This window comes from Spea bombifrons, chromosome 1 (assembly GCF_027358695.1).
Source record: "Spea bombifrons isolate aSpeBom1 chromosome 1, aSpeBom1.2.pri, whole genome shotgun sequence".
Taxonomy (NCBI): Eukaryota; Metazoa; Chordata; class Amphibia; order Anura; family Pelobatidae; genus Spea; species Spea bombifrons.
Window position 1 is genome coordinate 47,947,478 of NC_071087.1, and position 23,533 is coordinate 47,971,010.

Here is a 23,533-nt window from a genome sequence, read left to right on the forward strand (position 1 = left end):
ACTGAATTATCAATTATTCAGAAATTTGCTAGGGATGGCCCTAATGAATAGTAAATTGAAGAAACTGAAATGTTCACAGCTGCCATATATGCAGGTGGGCTTCACACTATCAGGTGACCTGTCAACTCAAATTCAAGTAAGGTCCAAATATATTCCTATATTATAGGCAATAGTATACAGTAACAATGTGGAGAACCCAATTGACTAAGTTAAACCATGAACTTGTCAAAGAAACTCTAATAGTATCTCGACAGGCCAAGTGTAAAGGTAGCAACGTTGTACATACTCATAAATCAGAAATGACCTCTGTCTGAATCATAATCATGTAATAATGCAAGGATATGGGGTTTACGGCTCCAATGGGTGTTTGTTCAAGACAATCCAACAGGCGTACAAGCCATTTGGGCCGCCAGGCAAATGCCACATACCGTTCACAGCCTTAGACACCTGTGAATATTGGTATCTGGAAGGACGTTCATACAGACAGGAACATGAATAAGTGGCCCCACAAGCTGCAGCCAGCTTGTTCTGGTTTGTTTGTGTTACATTGTGTCCAAACCACTAACGCAACACAATGTCTGCGTTCATCAGCCAGGGGCCATGGCTCCACCAAGACATTTTCTGTTGGTAGTTGGTTGCGTCTGCTATATTTTCTTTGTTGAAACATTACTGCGACTTTAGTGGATGTAGAAAGCCGCGATACCCTCATATCTTGCCAACACTTTGAGCTCCTAGAAAAAGGGACATAAGTGGAGGAAAGAGAGGCAGAGAGGGATTTGGCTCCTAAAGAGGGACTGCACCGCCTGAACAGTGACACGTTCAAGATATGCATTTCCACTATATATGTATATATATATATATATATATATATATATATATATATATACATATATATATATATATATATGTATATATATATATATACATATACATATATATATATATATACATATATATATATATATATACATATACATATATATATATATATACATATATATATATATATATATATATATATATATATATATAGTGGAAATGCATATATATATATATATATATATATATATATAGCAACTGGGTGTTTACAATAATAAGCGCTCCAGGACTGTAACCTTTATGTGCAGCTCTATGCAATGTATAAGATAGTACATGGAACTAAAGACTATGTATTTTCTTATATTTTTTTCTACTAAATACAAACATTTTATTCCCTGCCACCTAAATCCATTATGTTAATTCGGATTACATTGGTTAGCCAAAAGCACTGTTGCTATATTTATCCAGCAGGCCAGACAGTAGCAACTACCCCTTTCCCAGTCACACACAGGACACTGGAGACATCCCCCATCTTAGATCATCTCCTCCCTCATGCCCGGCCATGCAGAGCAGAAGGTGCACCGTTATCATTATTTCACACAAGAAGCGCGGGGTTACCTCATATGAAAGCATACATTCTGGTGTAGGTCCCTCCCTCCCCCTATGCAAATAATATGATGCTCGTTCTCCATCGGGCTATTATTGACAGTCGCTCCGAGTCTGAGTCACCCTCCCAAGGACACGCGCAGCTCTAGACATCTCTCGCAAATACCAGAGAGAGGATTTCAGGGTCTGAGCGTCCGCCGCGAACCCGAGCGGGTGTTGTGTGCACGGTAAGTGTGTCACGGAGCAGTGCTATGCGTCTATTTAAGGCCGCGGATGGGGGTTCATCTCGTCACCTCATGTAAGCGCATGTGAGCTGCCGGTCGCTTCCTAAATTACCCGGGGGGCGGGAAGTGGTGCGAGTACATTGGATGGCCCGTGGGCCCCGTCGCCTTGTGTTTAGTTAAGATGCTTTCGTTTCCACGGCAGCGTCTGGCTAATTACTGTTAAACTGCTGGCGTTACAGTAATGTACGTAGAAACAAGAAACATTATTCACTTTACTTAAACAAACAACTGAAGCATTGTGTGTGTATTATATACCGGATATATATATTATATCATATTATTCACATATAATATATATATATATATATGTATATATAGATATATATGTATATATATATATATATATATCATATTTATATTATTCACAAAGACTGTGCATTTTGTGTTTGTGTATGTGTATATATATATATATATATATATATATATTTAAATTATATTTTTTTTGGGTGTGAAAGGTACTGCAGGCTATAATGTCTGTAAACTTTAGTGACATATGATTTGTATTCTTTAGTGACACATAATTTGTATTCTTTTGATCAAATTCCTTGGAAATTTTTGCTACACTTTGATAAAGAAAACAAGTTTCTGATGTAAGGTGATATAACATAGTTACAATTACAGAACACACATTCAGGAGTATGATCCATGCATGCTTGGAGCTGTCCACAAATCACCCAAATTTGTTACTTTTTTGCTTTTTATTTTATGGGGGCTTTGAGTACCTGTGTTTAAATGGCCATCATCCTGAGCAAAGTGTTTGATGAAATAGCAATCCAGTTTTCCCTGTATTCTTCAGAAATTTGAATCTCTTTATTCATCTTTACTCCTCCGATCTTCCTCTTTAAAGTGCAGACCCCAAATCTTCCTACCTCTCCCAGTTTATTTAATAGTTATAAAACTAGTTAATGTGTTGTTATATGCTCAGGACATTTCATATTTGGTTGTGGTCACTTATGATCAGGCCCGGACTGGGACAAAAAATAGGCCCGGGCATTTAAGCCTGAGCAGCCCATATTTATTTATTTATTTATTTATTGTTACAGCCCACCCTTCATGTACCACCTTTGCATTTAATCATTCAGACAAATCATTAACACATTCATTAATGCAGTCTCACAAATCAAGCAATTCATCCTCACATAAATTCATTGTCATACGCATTCACACAACTCCTCCACACATTTATTCATTCATTCTCATTCGCATTCACACTACCCCCTCTCTTCATCTTATCTGCCCCTTCTCAGTATGTAACCCCCTTCCCCACTTCTCAATATGTACCGCCTCTATCTATCCCCTCCCCCTTTCTCACTATCTAACCCCCCTCTGCCCCTTTTCACTGCACCCCCCTCCCTCACCCTACTTACCTTGTTGCCGGAGCAAGCAGCAACTGCGACCGCGCCTGTGCCAGGGCAGGATTGACTTAGGGGCTGATGGAGCTGCAGCTCCAGGCCCCCACCTTAAAATAGGCCCAGTCAGGACTGGACTGACTGGTCCTACATGGCCGCATTAACGCAGAGCCCCTTAAGCCCGCCGCAACTACCCCCTCCTAACTATCTACCCTCTCCCTCTTTGAAGTTCACTTACCTTTCAGGAGTCCTGCGGTGGGGGTGCAAGGCCTCTGCTTCCCAGCTCTGCCACTGTATGGAACAGTATAGAGTGATGGGAGTTATGATGTACTTTTAGAGCATAATTATATAATGAAAAATACATTGGAAATGGTACAGCATAACACCCATCACTCTCACACACTTACCAATCAACACACATATACCAATCCACACATATATACCAATCCACAAACATATACCAATCCACACACATATACCAATCCACACACATATACCAATCCACACGTATACACCAATCCACACGTATACACCAATCCACACACACATACCAATCCACACGTATACACCAATCCACACACACATACCAATCCACACGTATACACCAATCCACACACACATACCAATCCACACACATACACCAATCCACACACATACACCAATCCACACACATACACACCAATCCACACGTATATACCAATCCACACATATATACCAATCCACACACATGTACCAATCCACACACATACACCAATCCACACACATACACCAATCCACACACATACACCAATCCACACACATACACCAATCCACACGTATACACCAATCCACACGTATACACCAATCCACACACATACACCAATCCACACATATATACCAATCCACACATATATACCAATCCACACATATATACCAATCCACACATATATACTGATCCACACACATACCAATCCACTCTCACTTAATGCTTTCCTACCTTTCCTTTCTTCTTTCAGCTTCTTTTCCTCTTCTTCAGTTCTTCTGTCTTCTCTGTCTTCTTCCGGGTCAGAGGGCACGGACAGCGGTGGGCGCGGCTTCAGTGTTGTGCGCCGGGACCTGAAAACAAACCCCGGCGTACAACAGCTGTTGCCGCGCGGATCACAAGGGAGCGGTATCGGAGGTCTTTAACAGACCTCCGGCTCCCTTGAGTGATTTTAAGCCGGGTTGAACCCGGCTTAAAATCACTCAAGGGAACCGGAGGTCTGTTAAAGACCTCCGATACCGTTCCCTTGCGAGCCTGCTCCTCCAGCGGCGGACATTACTGTCCGTCTCTGGAGGGGTGCCGGGTGCCGCAAGTTGGCACCCCCTGATGAGCGGCCGCCCCCTGGAGTGTGGCGCCCTGTGCGCTCGCACACCCCAAAGGTCGGCCCTGCCCTAAGGGGCCGGGAAGCCCCCACCAGGGCCGTCCTTACGGGTCTGCGGCCGCAAAGGGTTTAAATTAAAACATCGGGGTTTTTTTTTTCCAACTTTATTTAAAAGCCTCCATGTTAAATAAAGTAGAAAAAAAAACCCCGATGTTTTAATTTAAGCCCTGTGCGGCCGCAGACCCGTAAGGCCGGCCTTGGTGGGGACTTCCCGGCCCCTTAGAGTGGCGGACCCGGTCGCAGTTGGTAGGGTAGGGGCCTGGAGCTGCAGCTCCATCAGCCCCTATGTCAATGCGGCCCTGCCGTGGACCGGCCCACCGGGCAAATGCCCGGTGTGCCCGATGGCCAGTCCGGGCCTGCTTATGATTATGATGCAATCTGGAAAGTTCCCGGCATATGCTTTTTGTTAAAAAGGCACGTTATGAAATCATAACGTTCTATGATAGCAACCGACCAAAGTTCAGGCAAATATTCTTGAAACTTTTTGGCAGCCATGGCTGTTAGCACTGAATAATAGATTGTTATATTATAAGCAGTATAAAAACAGTGAGGGTAAATCAACATGGAACGGAAATGACGGTCCAACCGCATCATTGCCTTTAACAAACCAGTACATATCTACAAATGTATGCATTAAATTGGGTAATGCTCAATCAAACCATTGGTAGAAGTCAGCAGGTACTTGACAAGAACCCGCTAATGAATCTTTGCCATGTGAAGCACTTCCCAAATTCTGATACCTCCATTACTCCAACTTTAGCTGCGCTAGTTTAGTCAGAGACCAACTTCCAAGTTGCTGTGATTTTCAACTCATCCGAGGAGACTAGGAGCACAACGTTTAATGGCAACCCCAAAGGCTTCACATTTGGAGAATAAAATAATTTTGATGATTTTATTTTTTTTCTATAATGAACACATGATGATTGAGCAACATATTTATCAGATGAGTTGTGGCCATAATATATATATATATATATATATATATATATATAAGCAAACAGAGAAGCCAGAGGTAGCAAATATTACCATACGTTCTCAATCTGTTTTTAAGTTTTCGCTCAGCCAGCCTCATCTCGCCAATGTTCTTTTTCCATGTTGAGGAATGAACGCTGAATAATAGTTCCAAGGCCTAGTGGCCCATATTCATGGTTATATTTCAGAAAAAGCCATACAACAGAAACACTCCCCTGTATAGGTGTTGCAATCAGGGTGTGGTTTTTTCACACTCGATTGGATAAGTGAGCAGCGTAACACAACCCCACGTCTGTACAAACCTACCCAGAAAATCTAGGCGAAGCAACTGCCCGTAACAACTCGTTTATACACCATATAGGGGGAAACAATATGGGAGGTAAATGAATTGCCTGAAGACTTTAAAAATGTCTCAGTATTTGTGCCTGATAGCAACTAGATCAAGCATCTAGCTTAGCAACGGAATAATACTGTCATTTTATTGCATTGATCTGTAATTTTTTGGTTGTTTTTCTGGATAAAAGAAAAAATCTAAATATTTGTCTTAAAAAATAATTAATAAAAAAAAAAAATATATATATATATATATATATATATAATTTAAAATATGCTTCGATTTAGTTATGATGCGTACCTAATGATCAATTTATAGTTTGTATAGTCCATTCCTTTATGTAATCATATCTGAAGAGTCCAATGTTTAAAGGGACTTGAATGCATGTGATGTTGGGTCCTTTTTTTCACGTGGTTCATTTTGCAAATGCATGGGAGGATTCTGCAGGTTCCCCCAAATGCAATTTGCTCTTTTCCCCAAATCCACGCTGTATGCGCTCCCTTCACGTTATACACTCACCTCCAATCAGCATTTTCCTGCCGCTGACCGACTGTCCCCTTCAAAGTTATATGTATATTTTCTTAATATAGTTGTTTTCAACTGGCAGTTAAGGTTTACACTGGATATATATATATATATATGTACTTACTGTTTTTTCCCATTTTCTTAGATAAACAACAATGGAGACCAAAGAAATAGGTAATGGAAAAGATGATTTAGGGCAGGACAAAGACAATATCTCTGAAAGCCAGCAGTCTGATCATATGCAGGCTGATGGAGATGTCTCGGGACACATTCTTAAGGTAATTGTAAGAGTAGTTTTGTTGTGCAGTAGAGAGCGGTGCTCCTCAACCCCCTCCTCAAGGCACACCTAACAGTTTAGGATTTAGGTGTCAAAATTTGCCTTGAGCAGAGGGTTGAGGAAAACTGCAATAAAGCATTTATCTGCAAGCATTCTGTTTTGTAACTGGAGTGTTTCCTCTTTGTATGCCGTAAATTAGGGTCCATTAAATAGTCTTTAAGCTCCAACATCTCTTTGTGAACCTTGCTGGTTGCTGTAATCTTCGCGACCGGCTCAGTCCACATGGCACCATGGACAGAGAGAAGGCACGTTAATTTGATTTTTTTTCCCCGAATTGAATCTCTTAAGATAACAACTGTGCAAAGTTCACTTTTAGTGTTGCCTAATTGTTTTGCTAAGAATAAAAAGAAATCATTAGCCAACATACAAGCATTAACTTACCACGCTCAAAAGGGGACATTTAGGCTGGAGGAGATACAGAAGAGTGTAGGAACTTTGTCCAGTGATGCAAATAAAATGTATTACCACAAACTGCAAAACTCATTTTTGCCAATATACAGACTTAGCTACTTATTTAAGTGGAACAAGATAACATTGTGCTGTCTCTTTATTGTGAAATGCTGTTTGTGATCCTTTTTAGCGGACCAATGTTCATAGAGTAAGACGGAGAGTCACATGTATGAAGACACATCTGAAGTCTTGAAAACTAAGTGACTACATCTCTGTGTATGAATTTGGTCCCTTAAAAAGGTGTAGTACTACTGACTACTTTAGACTATTTTCACTGATAATATATATATATATATATATATATATATAAATACAGCAATATCTCGAAATTGGAGCCAACCCCATTTCCACCCATGTACTGAACTGGCATAATTGTTTAAAGGGCTGTGCCTTTCTAGCTAAAATGATAACCATGCAAGGACGGGTTAGTCAGAATCAGATAATACCCTATTGAAGGAAATGTTTTTGGACTGAGCCCTGTGAATATTATTGAAAAATAGAGCCCTGGACCTGCATACCTAGTGTGCTAATATGAGCCATTAATTCAGTCTTGCTTCATTATAGACATGTTTTAAGTATTGTTAATGATTAAATTAATATATAGTTTATTCTTTAGGAGGGTCCTTTAGCAGCTCCCAAAGTGCAAGACGGAAGCTTCCCCACAGAGGAAAGTGCACTGTTAAGCAATGGACCACAGCCGACAGAGGCTAGTACCTCACCGACTACTTGCATGAAACTGGAGAACCTATGTGCCTGTCCTCCCTATGGACTCCTCTCTCGGATTGTCACACATGGTACAGCTCCACTTGTGTAATTATGACTATATGCCACAGTGTAAAACTTTAACTTTGATTTGGTAAACCTAAGTTCTATTATTAATTCTGACATTATGCTATTCATGCTTTTATCTGGAATTTGCTGGAGAGAACACCTTTTCATTACTGTCAATCCCTACTTTCCTTAAAGTACTTTAACAGCAGTGTAACATGACTGTAGCATCCCCTTTGCAGACTCCAAAGCTGTCTCTTTTAGCTACAGGGTACTCCTTAATGAAAAAATATATCTTTATTTTTTCATTTTGTGTTACATTTGATCTAGTTTATCACAAACATAATTTCATGCAAGCCATCAAAGCGCTGGCTGGTTTATTACTGGTACCAGAGATCTGTTCTTATAATGCAGTTCATATTGCACAGGACTATAACACAATATTTAGACTAATGATATGTGCTCCTATAGTAAAGACAGTGCTCCCTCTGTAATGAGCTGTCGTGGTGCACATTATACAATTCTGTCATTGAACTGACCCTCCGTGTCATGTTATTTTCTCACCAGCCATCATGGGGGTTCTAGTTTTTGGCGTTGTCTGGTCTATAACTGGTCCAGAGTGTCTTCCTGGTGGAAACCTGTTTGGAATAATTTCCCTGTTTTCCTGTGCGATCTTCGGAGGCAAACTTGTAGGTCTCATTAAGATACCGACTCTACCTCCATTGCCTCCACTCCTTGGTAAGTTTAAACTTTGCCAATATACATGGAATATTTTGCTAAAACTGATTTATATGTTTCTCTACATGTAGCAAATACTTCATAATATTAATAGTAATACTTGTAATAATTAATGTGCACTAATGTTTATGAGGGCAAAAATTATTACTTAATATAAATGTTAAGGTGTTAGGTATTTATTCTGCAGTTTTAAAAATCCCAGCCGAACCAACAAACAAACAAACAGTTTTTTTTTCTTCTTCTTCATATATTTTCCTTTTCACTGCTTTGTGTTTTGTTTATGACTGGGTATTCCCTCACTGTCACAGCTAGTTGAAACCATCAGGACCCTGGTTAATGCCAAGGTCACAGGAGGAATCTCCATAACACCATATGATTCATATTACAAACATCCTGTGGAATAGGAAAATATATGTTATATGAAATCCATACTTTAAGGTTTGTAAATTTCCTTGTAGAGATAAACATTGTTTTACCATGGTTTGAGTTTGTATTCCCTGTTCATGGCAAGTCTCATTAAATTACCCTGATCATTTTATGTTTGTTACAAAAGGTATGTATATATGGGTTGCAGCATGTTTAAATTTTCAGTACCCTATGTTTTTGGTCTCCATATTCATTGTGGCAAATTTCTAAATGTTCATGGATATTCCACTGGTTGCTATAGTCCACAATTAGTTACTATTCTCACTAGGACCCACAGAGCTTTTTTTTTTCTAGACTTGGACTTGGAATTTTAATTTTAACAACATTTGCCAATTAAAGGTCCTAAAACAAGCAGGGACCCCAACAAAATAAATAAATAGAAAGCAGAGAGAGTTGAATTTTCATTTGCATTTCGTTGCTTTTACACTCTTACTCACTCTTACTTACGGTCTGTCTCACTCTCTCTCAATCTCTCCGCCAGCCGCCTCCGTGTCCCTGTCTCCTTTTCCTCGGATCTGTTTCTTCTCTTGCCTCTTCTTGTTATTCTGTCTTCGTTCTTCTGCCTTTTTCCTTTGTCCGCCTCACCTTGGTATCAGCTCTGTTAACCAGGCTTTTTGGAATACTACTGTAAAAAGGGCAACACACAGCACACCTCATGGAGACAGCCTCTCCCCAGAGTTCGCGGAAGCTCTTTTGCAAAAGTGCCCCAGGAGGCCTGCTTAACAGAGCTTATACCGGGGTGTAGTGGACAATGAAAGAAGAAAGAAGAGGCAGGACAGGCAGTGAAGCTGTGGAAAAGGAGACCGGGCAGAGAGACATTGGGAGAGAGTGGACAAGAGTGTGAGAGAGAGAATCCGTGACCAAAATTTAATTTCCAAATAGAAAAAGCCCTCTGGGCAGGAAAGGAAAATAATGGACCAAAACCTTAATGCCCTGGCGGAAGTGCCGGCAGCAGGTGAGGTTGTCTGCATGCATCGGGCAGACGTTCAGCGGCTGCCAGAGAGGAGGATCCAAGTCTCCTGCAGTGCTGCGGGGGATCTTTCTCCCTGGCAGCCGCTGAACGTCTGTGCGATGCGCGCAGACAGCCTCTGCTGCTGCCAGCCGGTACTTCCGCCGGGGCTTCTATGGTGGAGTCCGTCATAGAAGCCCCCGGCAGAAGTGCCGGCAGCAGTGGAGGTTGTCTGTGCACATCGTGCAGACGTCCAGCGGCTGCCAGAGAGGAGGATCCAGGTTCCCTGCAGCGCTGTGGGGGATCTGGATCTAAGTCTTGTAGTCATACCTCTATTATAAGATGACCTCGAATTTAAGCCAAGGGACATTTTTCAGAGCATTTATGATATATATATATATATATATATATATATATATATATTGTGAAAGATGAAAACAAAGCTCATTGCCCACACAGAGACATACAGAAGAGTGAGAGGAAATACTCCAGACAAACAACCTAGATAGACAACATCAGACAATGACAGCTTTAAAAACGGTAATGCTGTAAAACACATTGCATTGCCCCATCACAATCTGTTCATTCCTTCCATTGGTTGTAATAATACCTAAAGTTGAAACATAGTTTCAAGTGATTCAGTGATCCCTTTAATCCTTAATTAGTTTTAAAGGTTGTTGAAAATGCATCGGCTTATATTCATCTCTCTGTCTAAACATTGAAATATGTGATTGCAGAATCTATACTGGAACCACAAAAAATGAAATAAATAAAAAACATGCCTCCATGGCATTCAGTGGGGTGTGCTAAGTGTTAGCATGACTTATTGGAATTGTATTTGACACAATGCATTCCAGACAGTAAAAAAAAAAAAAAACACCTTTATTTAAAAATGTTTAGATACATCTAAAAAAACAAAATAATACAGGAAGCTGAAATGGACACCTTGGACAAGCAGAGCACCTTGGACACAGACGGAGCCACACTATATATTCACTCACTTCATTAGGAGTGGCTTCTTGACATTATAATTGTTCACTTCCATCCCAATATTTGTCACATAAATGTAATTTATTTTAAACCTTAACTATATCACCTGATAAATATTAGCTGCAAAAGCAATACAAATAGAATCATTTAACACAGCAGTACAGAGTCATCAAGAGACACATCAGCAGACCTAAAAGTGCTTGTGCTACTGGCTGTACCACATTGGCTACAGTAAAAGTAAACCGGCAACAACCTGCGCTGTCATCGGTTCCGTTTACCTGGAAGTTATCAGACGCACAGTGATGCAGATCAGCACCCACTACTGTGATCATGTTTTTGATTTTTTTATCCTGGGCGTTGAACAATTTGGGACTAAGATTTTAGAATGTGATCTTCATTTTCAGCAGAAGTTTTTGGTTGTAGAGGGCTCTTTTAATCAAGCCCCATGTTTGATAAGTTGATAATTCTGTGATGCTGTATACACAAGCATCTGAAACACTAAGTGAATTGCAATGTGTGTGCCTTTACTTGTATATTACTACCCATTAGGGCAGGGGTTCTCAAACTGCGGCCCTCCAGCTGCTGCAGGACTACATCTCCCATACTCCTCAGCCAGCCCCTTAGCTGAAGGAGCATTATGGGAGATGTAGTCCTGCAGCAGCTGGAGGGCCGCAGTTTGAGAACCCCTGCATTAGGGGTTAGTGCATACCTTCGAAAAGTTATCTAATTAACATAGGAACCGATGCAAGGGTTGAATCAGATGGAATATTATTATTGTTATTATCTTTTATTTATATAGCGCCAACAGTTTATGCAGCGCTTAATACAATACATACCATATTTGCCAGAATATAAGCCGCACTTTTTCCCCCCACTTTAAGTCTTTAAAGTGGGGGTGCAGCCTATATTTGGGGTTTAGCGCAGGAATGCGCAATTTGTATCTCCCGACGCCCGGGACATGCAGTTCCGGGCGCCTGGCAGACAGCAGGGTTAGATTCTGCTCCTATTAGTTCTACTACTTATTTCATTTATTTAATATAAGTCAGGTGTACCCAGAAACTGATGATTTGCATTGGCTGTAAACAGATTATAACAACACTCTCATGTACTATGGTAATATATTTATGTTTTCCAGGCATGCTGATTGCTGGCTTTTTGATAAGAAATATCCCTTGGGTCACCGAACAAGTTAAGATTGATTATAAGTGGTCTGCTTCTTTAAGGAATATTGCTTTAGCCATCATCTTGGCACGGGCTGGGCTTGGCCTGGATCCTATGGTAAGAAGTATTTTTTTTGGAATTGTATCAGCGATAGAAATGAATTTAGTATGTTCTGGGTAGATTTGTTTAGAAATGATAAGGGCTTCTCCAGGTTGTGTTTCATTTCTGTGCATATGCGGTAAGTATATTCTAACCTTAGAACTTACCTACTCTTGTTAGAATAAAATCTCAAATCCTAAAATATAGGATTGTAGGTCCAGACCTAAGTGGGCTGAAAATATGTTAATACAAAATAACAATACAGTGTTTCCATGTTGTATTTTAGGCTTTGAAGAAGCTGAAGGCTGTGTGTCTGCGCCTGTCCCTTGGACCATGTGCTATAGAGACTTGTTCTGCTGCTGTTCTCTCTCACTTCCTCATGGGCCTCCCCTTGACTTGGGGATTTATGTTGGGGTAATATATATATTTCCTTAGTTTTCTAATTTTAGTTTTAACATGCATTCTGATCTCATTTTGGAAGAGGAAAATATGTGACATAAACCTAGTGTACACTCAATGAAACAAAACAAATGAACTATCTGAAAGCAAGAATATACCTTAGAAATTCTTTGTAGATAGCTCACTGTTATCCAGTTACATTACTTTTGTACTATGTGAGATGATTCAGGTAATAGGTCTACCTCATTGCTGCACGTGGACTTGCTATCATTTATTTGGTTTGTTTAAGTAACGAATGCATATCATGAATTATTAAAGATCTGTGTATCCCAGTTCGTCAGTAGCCAGAGAACCCTTCTAAAATCAAAACTGTTACAGTATAACACTCTGTCGTGTGAGCCCAAAATGGGCCCTAATTGACCTCCTCTGAAACAAACCCGATAGATACAATTGTTATCTATTTAAATTGATTTAAATTATTATTGTTTTGAATTGATTGCCCCCCACCTCCCAAGGGAGGCAGCATGTGGAAGTTAATTAATTAGTAAGTATATACCGTATATATATATATATATATATATATATATATATATATATATATATAATGCCTGTTGGGCTGCAGGATTTAGATCATTTGTCCATACCTTCCCTAGGCCTTTTTCATGCTATTTTTCTCTGTCCAGTTCTGGAAACAGAGCAAGAGACAGAAGGATAACAAGGAAGAAGAGTGCAGGGAAGAGCTATGGTGAGGTAATGCAAGTTCCGAAGCCTCCTGTTTTATACATCTCACATACTGCAGGCTTCAGCTCAACTACAATGTGTCGGAGTCCTCTAATAATAGCTAATGTAGCCGCTCTTGCACTACAGTGGAACCCTACACACAGTAGTATATCTAAACGTCTTACACATGACACTACTAATAGTCACGTGCCGTGCATGATGGTTTTCCATCTAAAAATATTTTTGTGCCCTATCAATCAATAAAAATATTTAGGGAGAGCAAGTCCACTTCAACATTTAGTTAATCAACCGCAGATTATTCCCAATTTCTGTTTTTTTTAGCGTGATTGCTCTAAATTGAGCACCCAGCTAAATTTAGTGCCCTTGTTTTACTTTGAACATGGCTAAAATCATGAACATGGCTAAAATATTTTCATATTATGAATACTTTTGTAGGGAATAATAGCAAAATAGGGCATCTTCAGTTTTATACAATTAACAAACAAGGCTGGACTTACACACATCATATAGAAAGTCTTTGTGAGCATTTGTGACAACCAAAATCCTTAACAAGAAGAGGTGTTTGAGCCAGGGTTTGGGGTCAAGCAGCTTACCTTCTTTTTGGCATAAAAGGCAGCAATTTGCATTACATTTTTTTTCTTCTCATACTGGCACCACACTAAGAAATGTGTGTGACACAGCCTCTGTTGGCCAGCCTTATTATATATATACACCATTGCCGGACTGGTAATCATAGGGCAGCCCTGGCACTCTAAAGACAGTGTCCTCCTGATGATGTAAGTTTGTGTGCCATATTTACCCTCAAAAAGCTTGTCTGTGCCCCCAAACTGTATCTCTGTGCTTTAAGTGGCCTCAAACATTACTTGTTACAAAACAATGGACAGCTTAACCCTTTTTGTATTCTTTACATCTCTTAATAATTTCTTGTTACAACCATTTAACCCTTTCAATGCAACACATTTTTAATTCCCTCCTATTAATAGTCAAACAATGTCACAAACTTTGCTACAACTTGACACCAGCATATTGAATATTATTAAATATTACATAGCCTGTGGCACTACAATCTAGTATTTGAGAAACATTAGCTCTGAACATGAGGCTTATCTGTGCCATCCTTGCCCCAAAACAGCTTGTCTGTACCATCTTTGTCCCAAACAGCTTGCCTGTGTCATATTTATTCCCAAACAGCTTGTCAGTGCCTCCAGATTGCCTTGCCATCTTTGCCACCACACAGTTTGCCAGTGCCCCCAAAACAGTCTCCATGTGAACCCTTTGCCCCCAAACAGCCTGCCTGTGCCATCTTTGCCCCCAAAAAAGATAAGTAGAAGAGAAAATCCTGATGGTGTTGATCTAGGGAAGGGGGTGCATACCATTTCTGAGGGGGGGCAAAATTTCTGATGGTGACCCTGTCCATCATATTTGTGCCCTCTGTGTATTGCTTGTAGAAGTGGAATGTTGGAATATGACATTATATTTTAGCACTCTACTTCACTCAATGACCCTGAGATTACGAGCACAAGAGAGAGTTTTGTACACTGTTAAATAAGCATCCTTATGTTAGTTTTGTCTTAGGTGCCGTATCTCCTGCTGTTGTGGTCCCTTCTATGCTAATCTTGCAGAAAGAAGGATTTGGGGTAGAGAAGGGTATCCCTACATTACTAATGGCTGCTGGAAGTTTCGATGATATCTTGGCAATAACAGGATTCAATACATGTCTAGCAATGGCTTTTTCAACAGGTAAGTTCTTTAAGTATTTTGTTATTTACTCAGACTTATTGATTTTTGTGAAAGTAGCAACTTGAGGGTGAAGATACAGAAGGCAAAATAGGGCCAAGTCTGATGCAACAGACTGTCAGCATAGGTTAAGCAGTATATGATGTAACCAAATCCCCAGTAAGCATTTACATGAATCAAATACCAAAACAAGATATAACTCATTAACCCCTTAACGACAATCCCCCTACATGTACGGGGTTGCCGTGCAACGGGTTAACGACAATGCCCGTACATGTACGGGCTGCCGTTAAATAGCTGCATCGCCGCGATCGCGGCGTTTTCGCCGCGATCGGCGGCTTTGCAGCATCCACGGAAGCCTCACAAGTGAGGCTGACCGTGGATCCGGGGAGGGCAGCCCTTGGCAGCCCTCCCCGGAAGAAAAATGGCCGCCGCCGCACCGATCATCAAAGATCGCGGCGGCGCCCGGCTAAAACTGCTTAGGAAGCGATCGGAATCGCTTCCTAAGCATAAACTGTGTTGCTGACATGCCTCAGTATCGAGGCATGTAGCAACACAACCCCCCGATCGCCTTGTGATTGCTCAGAGGAGCAACCACAAGTGCCATCCTGTGAATGACGTTGCCGTCATTCACAGGATGGCATTAACAATAGATCTTAGTTCACAGAGGGTCTATCCAGACCCTCTTGAGAACTCTCGAGCTCCTCCTGCAGGTTGAATGCAGGTACTGCATCCAACCATGCAAGGTCAATGGAGCCCAGCTCACTATTGAGAGTGATTAGTAATAAAAAAAAAAAAAAAAAAAAATTGGTCAAAAATGTTTAAAAAAAAAATTAAAAAAATATGGTAACATGTAAAAATCCCCACTGTCACCAAAAAAAAAAAAAAAAAAAAAAAATAAGCAAGTCCTAAAATTCTTTATCTTTACAAAAATTCCAGCATGGAAAGAGTTAAAATATTGGCATTACAAATGCCCATAGGGTGTCTAGTATTAAAAAATATATGATTTGATGGGGTAAATTGAATTGGCCGGGTTCAAAGATGTCCCAAATATGGGACATGGGGCAGATGTCTAAATGGCAAAAAATACACACCTCACAAAGGCGGCATTTTACTTCCCAAATAACCCTACAAACCCATGCATGGGGGTATCGCTGCGCTCAGGAGATGTTACTGAACACATATTGGGGTGTTGTTTGACACGGACATATACCAGGAGCGATAGATTTATACCTGAAGTACAACACGTGTGAAAAAAATACAAAAAAAAATTACTACCATAAAGTTTCACTAAGGGTGGTGGTAAAATTAGTGCATGGAAAGGGTTAAAATACCAGCATTTCAGATGCCTTGGGGTGTCTAGTTTTTAAAAATATATGACTTGATGGGGTAAATTGCATTATCCGGCTTCAAAGATACCCGAAATGGCACATGGGGGGAAGAATTACCAGATTTGGAAAAAATGGTTTTGAAATGGCAAAACGCTACCTGTACTTATTGCCCCATAACGTGCAGAAAAAAGCAAAAAAACATAAAAACATTGGGTATTTCTAAACTCAGGACAAATAGTAGAATCTATTTAGCAGGTTTTTTCATTCGTTTTTGCAGATAAGTAAAAGTTTTCTGTTTAAAAAGTGAGAAAAAGTAATTTTTTAACAAAAAATCCCCATATTTTATCATTTTTTTTTATAGTAAATTAGATGATATGATAAAATGAATAGTATCTAAAGAAAGCCCTGTTTGTCCTCGAAAAAACAATATATAATTTGTGTGGGAGCATGAAATGAGAAAGAAGAAAATTACATCTAAACAGTAACACTGAAAAACGTTAAAAGAGCCATTGTCCCGCAATATACTACGAGTAAAAACCCCTATTGTCCTTAAGGGGTTAAGCATAATAGATCACTAGCTGACCATCAACAGGTATGTATGGAGTGAGGGGGGTTATAAGTGGGAGGGGAGGAGGGATGGGTTGAGAGGAAATCAAGGAGTTATGATCCCAGAAGAAGGTATTGTGAAACAGAATAGCTCCATTCACTAAGCGGTCAATATAGATTGCATTTGGGGGTAAACAATAAACTGAGGCCAGTGTACCTCTCCACGTGGGCCTCTGTTTTCAGAGACAACTCTTCTATTACTTGAGTGGGTTCCTCCCTCAACAATCATTTCCAAAAGGATGGAGGCTATGTGTCTCCCCAGTGAAAGGGGATCATTACCTTAGCTTTGTATAATAGGTGTTTAATAATTGACTTTTTATGTTGTGATACTGGCATTGTGGTATGGTGCGGTAATATCGTGGGGGGGGCAGAAGAAAAGCAAGTGGATTATCTGTAAACATATGGAAAGTGGAGTGGGTTTTAGAGCAAAAAAGGGCCACAAGAGAGCAGTGCCATCAGATATGAAATGTGGAACATAGAGAGGCGCCACATCTCCAGCATGTGTCTAGGTGGTCTGGAAAGATCCTGTGAAGACGTTAGACAGCAACTTGTATGACATCTCCTGTGCTTTATTATTGTGTGAGCATTTATGTGTGAGGCAAAAAAAAATCCCACTGTGTCTCACTTAGGTTGATCTGTACGGCTTTTCCCATTTACCCACGAAAAAGGGTCAACCCGAGTTGGTCAACAACTGGTATAGGAGAAAGATGCAATGTGGAGGTAGAGAGTCCCCTTGCAAGGTTATTCTTCAGTGGGATAGATCTGGTATAGTTGTCTTAAGAGTGGTATTAAAATTAATGTTCATATTCTGCTATGAGAAGGCAGCTCACATTACTGTTATTATGCTTATGTAATTCCTATTTCCCTCCAAATTGCATGTTTATAAAAATACCAATGACAACAGACATTACATATTTAATCAGGATGTTTTAAAGGGACACTCCAACCATCATAGGCAGTTAAATACATATGATAGCTTCATAGCCCCAATCAGGCCCGGACTGGGAAAAAAAATAGGCCCGGGCATTTAAGCCTGAGCAGCCCATATTTATTTATTTATTTATTTATTGTTAAAGCCCACCCTTCATCCTTCAAGCAATTCATCCTCACATGAATTAATTAATTGTCATACGCATTCACACAATTCATCCACACATTTATTCATTCATTCTCATACGCATTCACACTACCCCCTCTCTTCATCTTATCTGCCCCTTTTCACTATGTAACCCCCTTCCCCACTTCTCAATATGTAGCACCTACTTACCTTGTTGCCGAAGCAAGCAGCAACTGCGACCGCGCCTGTGGCAGGGCAGGATTGACTTAGGGGCTGATGGAGCTGCAGCTCCAGGCCCCCACCTTAAAATAGGCCCACTCAGGACCGGACTGACTGGTACTATATGGCCGCATTAACGCAGAGCCCCTTAAGCCCGCAGCAACTACCCCCTCCTAACTATCTACCCTCTCCCACTTTGAAGTTCACTTACCTTTCAGGAGTCCTGCGGTGGGGGTGCAAGGCCTCTGTCTCCCAGCTCTGCCACTGTATGGAACAGTATAGAGTGATGGGAGTTATGATGTACTTTTAGAGCATAATTCGATCATGAAAAAAGACATTGGAAATGGTACAGCATAACACCCATCACTCTCACACACTTACCAATCCACACGTATACCAATCCACACGTATACCAATCCACACGTATACCAATCCACACATATATACCAATCCACACATATATACCAATCCACACATATACACCAATCCTCACACATATACCAATCCACACATACACTAATCCACACGTATATCAATCCACATGTATATACCAATCCACACATATATACCAATCCACACATATATACCAATCCACACATATATACCAATCCACACATATATACCAATCCACACATATATACCAATCCACACACATATACCAATCCACACATATATACCAATCCACACATACACTAATCCACACGTATACCAATCCACACATATATACCAATCCACACATATATACCAATCCACACACATATACCAATCCACACATATATACCAATCCACACATATACACCAATCCTCACACATATACCAATCCACACATACACTAATCCACACGTATATCAATCCACACGTATATACCAATCCACACATACACTAATCCACACGTATACCAATCCACACATATATACCAATCCACACACATATACCAATCCACACACATATACACCAATCCACTCTCACTTAATGCTTTCCTACCTTTCCTTTCTTCTTTCAGCTTCTTTTCCTCTTCTTCAGTTCTTCTGTCTTCTCTGTCTTCTTCCGGGTCAGAGGGCACGGACAGCGGTGGGCGCGGCTTCAGTGCTGTGCGCCGGGATCTGACAACAAACCCCGGCGCACAGCAGCTGTTGCCGCACGGATCACAAGGGAGCGGTATCGGAGGTCTTTAACAGACCTCCGGCTCCCTTGAGTGATTTTAAGCCGGGTTGAACCCGGCTTAAAATCACTCAAGGGAACCGGAGGTCTGTCAAAGACCTCCGATACCGCTCCCTTGCGAGCCTGCTCCTCCAGCGGCGGACATTACTGTCCGTCTCTGGAGGGGTGCCGGGTGCCGCAAGTTGGCGGCACCCAGTGCGGACCGCCCCCCGCCGCCGCCCCCTGGAGGGTGGTCGCACACCCTAAAGGTCGGCCCTGCCCTAAGGGGCCGGGAAGCCCCCACCAGGGCCGGCCTTAGGGGTCTGCGGCCGTACAGGGTTTAAATTAAAACATCGGGGTTTTTTTTTTTCAACTTAAAAAAACTTTATTTAACATGGAGGATGTTAAATAAAGTTAAAAAAAACCCCCCGATGTTTTAATTTAAACCCTGTGCGGCCGCAGACCCGTAAGGCCGGCCTGGGTGGGGACTTCCCGGCCCCTTAGAGTGGCGGACCCGGTCGCAGTTGCGGCGGGCTTAAGGGGCAGGTGCCCCTTATGCCCTGCGTTAATGCGGCCTTAGGTAGGGTGGGGGCCTGGAGCTGCAGCTCCATCAGCCCCTAAGTCAGTGCGGCCCTGCCGTGGCCCGGCCCACCGGGCAAATGCCCGGTGTGCCCGATGGCCAGTCCGGGCCTGGCCCCAATGCATTTTAATGGTGTCTTCCATGTAAATACAAAGGGGCTTCTGCATACGCATTTGCCTTTCATCACCCACCCATAGCTATTTCCAATTCAGAAGATGTGTTGGGTTGAACACAGTTCCTTGCACATGATATACTTGCCTCCAGTCAGCTCCAGCACCAGCTAAGCAAATTATGTGGTCCGGAGACTGTTCAATGAGTGCTCTTTTCTACCACTAATTGACTGCTTTAAGCAAATTTAGGCATATAAAATACAACCTTGACAGCAAATACTGAAACGAGTCATCACTTGTGTTCTGTGTCTAATCATCCACTGTGGACTGTTAAGTGTATTTTTTCTTATTTCTGAAGTTTTCATTATTAATGCTACTTTGACAGTAGGGGGATGGCATGCTGAGCTTGCCCTGCATAATGTATAGTATATACCCCTGGGGATGCAAGGTGAAAAATTTGTGTTGGAACTTATTTTCGATTTGCAGGCAACTCATAGATTAATGAATCCATGAGTTCCTTGTATTTTTCAACTCTCGTCAACCTGACTCTTCTGCAGATGAGTGTGTATACGAGTTAAATGTAAGTGAAAATGCACGTGTATGTGTTTTCATAAGTTTGCATAGCTTAAATGTAAATTCCATTATGTTTTTATAGGCTCCACCATTAACAGTATTGTCAGGGGAGTGTTGGAAGTGGTGGTTGGTATTGCAGCTGGGCTTGCTTTTGGATTTTTTCTTCGTTATTTCCCAAGCAAAGATCAGGTAAATTTCCTTTTGTCTCATTTTCTGATCACACCCTTACACACACATCAGTAGGTCCTGCACATTTACATTGTTTGGTGGGCATCCTGTGACACTGGAGAGATACATTTTGTATGTACAATAAAACTATCTCTTTAGACAGGTCTAAGATATATCAACACATTGTAGATAAGAATTGCTACCTTCCCTAATGGAATTAGAAAAAGAACACAAAATATTATTTGATTTGATTTTAAAAAAACAACTAAACTACAAACCCTTTGAGACGACATTTATAATGAGAAGAATAAGCTTGTTTGCAGTTTGTTTTTGAGAATTGATATCATATGTTTGATGTGACATCCAAAGCAATCAGACAGGGAAAACTCACTGATATTATGGACTACAAATTCCCTTAGCCCAAAGGAAATCGATAATCAGTCATGAATAAATTTGTCCACAGTAATAATTACTGAACTCTTGAAATAAAACCTGTTCTACTTTTTTTTTAATTAACTGTAATTGTTTGTTTATCTTTGTTTTGGACACCAGGATCGTGTTTTGCAAAATTGCCAAAAATTATTTAGAACAAAAATGAAAGCGGAAAACAGGGTTTTTGCTCCAGTATTCTGTGGGCATTGGCACTAAATGAGATGTGTTGACACCTAAGGAGATAGCAGAATGTAAAAGGAACAATGTTAAGTATTCATTTAGGAGTCACATCACTAAAGGCCAAAGCAATTGGTCTTTTCGGCCTTAAAATTTGTTATCGCCTTGTAGCATTATTTTATTTGGAGCAGAACGAAAATTATATTGGTGTTTAATGTGATGGCACTAAAAATCAATATATTAAATGCAATAACAAGCCTGGATCTTTCACACTAGGCAAATGCCTTGCCTGATACTATGTAAGCATAAAAATGTAGTCTGCGGGCTTCTCACATACAGCCGTCAGTTATGCTTATGTCATTGTCGGTTGCTGGTGTAAAAGTACCAGGGCTGTCTTGTCGTCCCCAGTCTGGACCAGTTCATTTAAGACAGATTTTGCTGGAAATTGGTATTTTTAACTGACATACTTGATCATACAAAAGGGTGAGGCATACCTCTCAACATTTAAAAATGTTTGACACTTTTTTTATTTTTTAAATCACTCTTGCGGAACTCACCAAAACAAGCAATTGCACTTTACAATGTTGCTCTTGTATCGCCACTTAAAACACACTTCGTTTTTTGTCAGCAAAGTCATGCATATTAAAAATAACCAGTACATTGAACTTAGCATCATGGGAAGTGCAATTAACAGTAGATGAAGCTGCAGGTGTTAGCTCTGAATTCCTATGATGCTCAGCCAGCCAGGTGTCCACATGACTAGGCATTGTGGGAGTTGTAATTCACAACTAACACCTGTCACATCATCCGCTGTTAACTACAGTTCACATGAGGCTCAGCCAGACATACTGCTCCTATGATTTTGGCTGAGCATCATGGGAAGTGCAGTCAACAGTAAAGCTGCAGATGCTAGCTGTGAACTACAAGTCTAATGATTCTCAGCCAGCCAGGTGTCCACCAAATTGCTGGCTGAGTATCATTGGAAGAGTAGTCAACAGCAGCAGAGCCTCCTTCCCAGGACACTTACACACTGCCTTTACACACACCTGTCCATAAACACACATATACACATACGCTGCCCTTACACACACATATACACATACACTGCCCTTACACATACTCATACACACGTGCACTGCCCTTACACACACCTGATCATAAACATACACATACACTGCCCTTACACACACACACACACACACACATATACACGTACACTGCCCTTACACTTATCTGCCTTTACACACATATACATATACACTGCCCTTACACACACCTGCCTTTACACACACATATACACATACACTTCCCTTACACACGCCTGCCTTTACACGCACATATACACATACACTGCCCTTACACCCCTTTCTCCCCATCTCTTACCTCTTCCTCCATCCATCTTTTTCCATCCTTCTTCCCTCATCCTGTGACGGGGTCATTGCCGGCGCATAGTGATTAGGGAGCAGTAAAGCGAGACTGAAGTGACAGAACTCGCGCTCCCTAATGTTGAGCCAACTAGAGGGAGACTGTGATCGCCCAACTAGTCTTGCAGGCTGGAGCTGCTGATCAGGCGGCTGTGCTCCCCCTCGCAGTTGCACCTGAGGTGAGTACCACTCTCTGCTCACCCTTCCTCCACCCCTGCAAAGTGGGAAAGAGGTCGGGACAGTTGGGGGCCATGGTGAAGTTTGTCAAGTTTCTATTGCAAGAAGGACTGAGCAGACCCTACGTAGTCTCCCTACCTTCTCTGCCAACTGCTTCCGTATCTCTGTCTCCATTCTCAAAGCTCTGCTTCTTCTCTTGCCTCTTCTTGTTCTTCTTTCTTTTTTATTTGTTCACTTCTCCCCCATATCAACTACGTTGACCATATAAGGGCTGAGCCCAATCCACCACATGGACGCTTTGCCCTTTTTGAGGAAGTGATCCAAGTACCAGAGAGAAGTGGACAAAGAAAAAAGACAGAAAAACAAGAAGAATCAAGAGAAGAAACAGACCTGCGGGAATGGAGAAAGGGAATGTGGAAGTGTTCGTGGAGAAGGTAGGGAGACTTAGCCAG

The 23,533-nt window shown here is 41.1% G+C and overlaps 1 protein-coding gene across 2 annotated transcripts in view; it reads left to right on the plus strand.

Annotated features, from left to right (window-relative positions):
- The first annotated feature begins 1,362 nt into the window (after positions 1–1,362).
- Positions 1,363–23,533, plus strand: part of SLC9B2 (solute carrier family 9 member B2) — a 28,729-nt gene continuing 6,558 nt past the window's right edge. Inside the window, exons 1-8 of one of the 2 annotated variants that reach the window (XM_053461541.1) lie at positions 1,363–1,652; positions 6,438–6,570; positions 7,696–7,873; positions 8,415–8,585; positions 12,086–12,228; positions 12,497–12,624; positions 14,915–15,090; positions 20,786–20,892. In XM_053461541.1, the coding sequence (XP_053317516.1) occupies positions 6,448–6,570; positions 7,696–7,873; positions 8,415–8,585; positions 12,086–12,228; positions 12,497–12,624; positions 14,915–15,090; positions 20,786–20,892 (1,026 nt within the window). In that variant the 5' untranslated portion in view covers positions 1,363–1,652; positions 6,438–6,447. Of the gene's footprint in view, positions 1,653–6,437; positions 6,571–7,209; positions 7,320–7,695; positions 7,874–8,414; positions 8,586–12,085; positions 12,229–12,496; positions 12,625–14,914; positions 15,091–20,785; positions 20,893–23,533 lie in introns of those variants that run through there. The other variant, XM_053461543.1, reaches the window with a different exon arrangement.